General features: G+C 40.0%; 1 protein-coding gene across 1 annotated transcript; it reads left to right on the top strand.

Annotated features, from left to right (window-relative positions):
- Positions 1–973: 973 nt before the first annotated feature.
- LOC147408551 (glutamate receptor 3.6-like) lies at positions 974–5,819 on the top strand. The gene is made up of 6 exons (XM_086419429.1): positions 974–2,086; positions 2,256–3,583; positions 3,662–3,936; positions 4,049–4,080; positions 4,174–4,580; positions 5,208–5,819. The coding sequence occupies exons 1-6, from the start codon at positions 1,822–1,824 to the stop codon at positions 5,685–5,687; spliced, it is 2,787 nt and encodes a 928-aa protein (XP_086275555.1). The 5' UTR covers positions 974–1,821; the 3' UTR covers positions 5,688–5,819.
- Positions 5,820–6,000: the final 181 nt, after the last annotated feature.

Raw genomic sequence — 6,000 nt, 5'->3', positions numbered from 1 at the left:
AAACAATAAGGGTATGCTTGATTGCACATGGAAAATAGGGTGGAAAATCAATTTCCATGGAAAATGATATTTTTCAAGTGTTTGATTGCACATGGAAATGGAATTCATTTTCCACCCCATTCAAAAAGTCCACTAAATCATGGATTTCACTTTCCCACCCATATGGGTGGGAAAATGAAATCCACCCATATTTTCCATCACCAATTCTTCCCTACCACCACCACCACCACCACCATAATCACCACCACCACCACCACCACCACCACAATCACCACCACTACCACGACCACCACCACCACCACCACCATCACCATTATACTAACCTCGTCATCGTCGTCATCGCCGTCATCACCATCGCCGTCGCCATCGGCTCCGTCTCCGACCACCTACTATCTTTCTTCTTCTCATTCTTCTCCATCCCTCACCTCATCCGTCACCACTACCACCACGTTCTCCCTCCCATCTTCCTCACTTACCTCCGTCGCCACCGTCACCGCCGCCACCGTCATCGCCGTCGTCGCCGCCACCATCGCCGTCGTGGCCGCCACCGCCGCCGTCACCGTCGTGGCCGCCACCGCCGTACTTGTCGCCTTCGTGGCCGCCACCGTCGCCGTCTTCATGGCCGCCACCTTCGTCACCACATCCTCCCCCCTCCCTCTTCCTCGTCATCTTCTTCTTCCTCTCCCCCTCCTATCATCTTCTTCCTCCTTCTCCTCTTTTTCTTTTTTCTTATATTTTTCCATGATTTTATCCATGCGAAATCAAACAATGGAATTTGATTTTCCAACCCTACCTATTTTCCACAACTAATTTTCCATGGATTTCAAATTCCATGGAAAGTGACTTTCCATGCAATCAAACATACCCTAAGTGTAGAACATTTCTTTCTTTTTTAACATATGCCAACAAATGGTTCCAAGCCCTTTTTTCTCTTCGGGGCCCAGACAATAAACCTCAAAGCGCACCTCTCATTCTCCACACTTTCATGCAATAAATCGAACTGTGAAAGGTTTTGGCTTTTTTCCTTCTTTCCTCTTTATAACCACCAGAAGATAGAAGATGGAAGCTAAACCTACCCCAAATATTCAAGATCAAGCACCTTTTTCATCTCATCATGCATCCCCATTCATGACATATCACTATCATGATCACAGCTTTCATACTCGTTCTCTTCTCCTACAGAATCAAATCCTAATTCAACAGCGTCATCATCATCATCCATGTGGTGAACCCATTTTAGAAATAGTCTTTTTCCAAGTTGCTACTCCTCCCTTCCTTAAACTTCTTTTTCTCTCAATCTCAAGTTTCAAACATTCCATTGCACAAGTGTGACAGAGACAACAACACTCACTTGGTGGGAGTGGGAACCCATCACACAATTTTCTTTTATTTTTGGATGAAGTTTTTATTTTTTACTGATTCCTTTCTTTTAATGGAAAGAAATAACAAATTCCTTCCATGTCAATTCAATCTATTCATCTTTAGCACCCGATCTCCATTAAGGCATCCTCTATTTATTAAATTCTGGTTGGATGATTTATCATTGTAATTGATGTCACCATGATTTTTTCTCTCTTTGGTAACATGTTTCATCAGAAAAGATCATATTTTGTATCTATGTTACTTTGAACTTTGATGGGAATTGATTTGTGAAGAAAACCAATCCTTTGCTATGAGTCCATTAGCATTGGGTGTTCTTTTTCATTTCTCTAGACTCATGAGACCTTTTACATGAATTGGTATTTGGGTCTTTAAGTTTATCAAACCCTTGTCCCACCTTGGAGGGTGAGGTAATTGTTGAGTTTTTCATTTAAAATCACCATGAATACGGTTCTGCTTCTTTTTTTGCTGGTTTTCTATTTTGGGATATTCTCAAATGGGGTTAGTAGAAATGTCTCTTCAAGACCTCCTGTTGTGAACATTGGAGCAATTTTGACTTTTGATTCTATTATCGGGAAAGTTGCCAAGGTTGCAATGGAGGCGGCGGTTGAAGATGTGAATTCCAATTCCACTGTTCTTGGTGGAACCAAATTGATCCTCACAATGCAGGATACCAATTATAGCAGATTTCGGGGCATAATAGAAGGTACTTTGTTTCTAACATCTCTTATTCAATATTCTAGTACTCGCTCTGTTTCCTACTTTTATGTGTAATTCCCTTACCAATTATAGCCTGAACTTTCAAGTCTATAACCTTAATTTGATAGATTTTCATTTTATACATATCTTTTTAAAATTTCATTCACTTATTACAGCTTTAAAGTTCATGGAGACTGAAACTGTGGCCATCATTGGCCCCCAGTCTTCTGTTACGGCCCATGTAATCTCACATGTCACGAATGAACTCCAAGTCCCACTATTATCATTTACAGCCACAGACCCCACCCTCTCTTCACTTCAGCATCCCTTCTTTGTTAGAACAACACATAATGATCTATACCAGATGGCCGCAATTGCGGAAATTGTTGACTTTTATGGTTGGAGAGAAGTAACCACAATCTTCATCGATGATGATTATGGGAGAAATGGGGTCGCTGCATTAGGAGAGAAACTTTCCGAAAGACGTTGTAAGATCTCATATAAAGCAGCAATGAACCCTGTAGTGAACCGTGATGATATTTCAGATGTATTGGTTAAGGTGGCAGTGATGGAGTCCCGGATTCTTGTTCTACACACTTACCCTGAGTTTGGTCTAGAGGTATTCGATGTAGCACAGAGTCTTGGAATGACGGGAAACGGATATGTGTGGATAGCTACCAATTGGCTTTCTACTCTCTTGGATACTTCTCCTCTCCCTTCTGTATCAATGAATTTGATCCAAGGAGTTCTAACATTACGTATGCACACACCTGATTCAGAACCAAAACAAGCATTTCTCTCTAAGTGGAACAACTTGAGTACTTATGGCTTGAGTACTTATGGTCTTTATGCTTATGATACTGTGTGGTTGGTCGCACATGCGCTTAATTCATTCTTTGATAAAGGAGGAACTATTTCTTTTTCTAATGATTCGAGGTTACATGATATAAAGAAAGGGAGTTTACGTCTTGAAGCAATGAACATCTTTAATGGAGGGAAGTTGTTGCTGAAGAACATTCTGCAAAGCAATCTGACGGGTGTAGCTGGACCCATTCGGTTCGCTTCAGATGGGTCCCTAGTTCATCCTGCATACGATGTCATTAACGTGATTGGGTCTGGATTCCGGAGGATTGGTTACTGGTCTAATTACTCTGGGTTGTCAATTGTGCCACCTGAGATCCTTTATACAAAACCACCTAATCCCTTAAGTTCGAACCAACAACTATACAGCGTAATCTGGCCAGGGAAAACAACAACGAAGCCCCGTGGATGGGTTTTTCCAAACAACGGAGAGCATTTGAGAATTGGTATCCCTGATCGAGTTTTTTTTGGTGAATTCGTCTCACATGTAAGAGGCACTGATGTGATCGAGGGGTACTGCATAGATGTTTTTACTACTGCCCTCAGCTTGTTACCGTATGGTGTTCCTTATGAATTAATTCCATATGGAGATGGTCATCAGAACCCGAACTACGACGAGCTTGTGAATTTGATCACAACGAATGTGAGTACAAAATATGAATACTTATGTGGGTTTAGATTTTTTTTTTTTGGACTGATAACCTTATTTTGTTCTTCGTAGGTCTTTGATGCTGCAATAGGTGACATTGCAATAGTCACAAACCGAACAAGGATTGTGGATTTTACACAACCATATACTGAATCTGGGCTAGTCGTAGTCGCCCCTGTTAGGAAGAATTCAAATGCGTGGGCTTTCCTGCAACCGTTTACTCCAATGATGTGGCTTGTCACGGTTATCTTTTTCCTTGCCGTAGGAGTAGTTGTATGGACTCTGGAGCACAGAATAAACGATGACTTCCGAGGCCCACCTAAAAGACAAGTCGTCACCATTCTATGGTAAGTTCTTTAGAAAAAAAATACTCATAGTTTGAACGTATCCGATCTAATGCATTATTTACCTTTGGAAATATTGATAATTATCTAGTATACCTATTCTCTCCCTCTGCAGGTTTAGCTTCTCAACTTTGTTCTTTTCCCATAGTAAGTAGAACCACTCAGCTTTACTAACCATGGGGTAATACTGTAATGTAATTTCTTTAGTTTTATTGAGCTGGGAATCACTCCTTTCTTCAGGAGAGAACACAGTCAGCACACTCGGTCGCTTTGTGGTGGTCATATGGCTTTTTGTGGTTCTGATAATCAACTCGAGCTATACTGCGAGTTTGACCTCAATCCTAACAGTGCAACAACTATCTTCTCCCATCAAAGGTATTGAAAGCTTGATAATGAGCAATGAACCCATTGGTTTCCAAGAAGGTTCATACGCTGAAAACTATATGATTGAGCAACTCAACATTCACAAGTCTAGACTTGTTCCTCTTCGCTCACCAGAAGCATATGCTAAAGCCCTCCAAGATGGTCCCAGGAAAGGGGGTGTTGCTGCTTTGGTCGATGAACGTGCATATGTAGAACTCTTCCTCTCTAACCAAAGCAAATTCACAATTGTAGGTTCAGAGTTTACAAGAAATGGGTGGGGATTCGTAAGTGTCTTGCAACTGGCACTATTAACCATGAAAGCATTTCTATTATGGATTCAAATCTTCTTATTACATGCACGCAGACATATCTTAAATGTTGCATTCATGTTAATTGACAGAATTACAAATGAAGAAAAAGTTTAGACGTGCGCAATAAATCTTTATTTTATTTTCATGGCTCTGATTAACTTAGGTTCAAGGCCATCATATTGATATGGAAATCTGACGAAATGTTTGTCGTTCCTCGTTCACACACACACACACACACACATACATATGTGTATATATATGAAGAATGCTAACGTCCAAAACCTCATGGGGACGTTAGCATTCTCCACCATATTCACTTTCCAGTAATACCCCTATTTATTTTATCTCTTAGTAAAAAGACAATGATATGTTGGCCTTGTACATAATAAATGCTCTTAACATTTATTATGCAAAAGATCAACATACCCTTGTCTTTTTCACTTAAAAGACATAGTGAACAAGGTTATTATTAAAAAGTGAATGTGGTGGAGAATGCTAGCATTCCCTTGAGGTCTTAGACGTTAGCACTGCCCTATATATATATAAAAGTTTGATGGTTTATTATAATCTAATATTTTCTTCGTTTCTTTTTCTTATTAGGCCTTCCCACAGGATTCTCCATTAGCAGTCGATATGTCAACTGCGATTCTGACATTATCAGAAAATGGCGATCTCCAAAGGATCCGTGACAAGTGGCTGACAAGAAGTGCTTACAGTGCTCAAGGCACCAAGCTTGAATCTAACCGGCTTCAACTTAGGAGCTTTTGGGGACTCTTTCTCATATGTGGACTAGCTTGCATTCTTGCCCTCCTCATATACTTCACTCAGATAGGACTCCAATTCTGCAGACAATACTCTGACAAGTCTGATTCTGGTGATCGAGGTAGTTCAAGATCTGCACGCCTACAGAGTTTCATGTCATTTGTTGACAAGAAGGAAGTAGTAGTAAAGAGCAGGTCAAAGAGAAGACGATTAAAAAGGCCCTCAAATGGCAATGATAAGGAACACAGATTGGTTCAAGTGTCCAAGAGAATTGATATAGAAATACCTTCCAACAATTACATTAATGTTGGTCATTAGCCCAATGAGTTAGTTCAGAAAGACCAACTAGATTTGTATTGTTCTTATAATTCTGTTTATTTCTAGTATTTGGTTTTTGAGATGTTGTAACTCTATTTGTTATTTATGTGCCAGGTTGGGATGGTTTGAGAATATTCAATGAATCAGAATATAATCCTAATTATAAGAAATATTCAAGTTGAAAGTCCTAAAAGAGCAAGAAGTAGATCCAAAAGAACGTGAATGGAAATAATGAATGCAGATACGAACTCACTCTCGACAATAAAAGACTTGGCTTTGGAAAACAGGCCCCAAATTTTATGTTGTTGTTGTT

The sequence above is a fragment of the Akebia trifoliata genome, chromosome 2 (genome assembly GCF_017979445.1).
Source record: "Akebia trifoliata isolate Shusen 1 chromosome 2, ASM1797944v1, whole genome shotgun sequence".
In the NCBI taxonomy this organism is placed as follows: domain Eukaryota; kingdom Viridiplantae; phylum Streptophyta; class Magnoliopsida; order Ranunculales; family Lardizabalaceae; genus Akebia; species Akebia trifoliata.
This window is presented reverse-complemented; position numbering and strand designations above follow the sequence as displayed.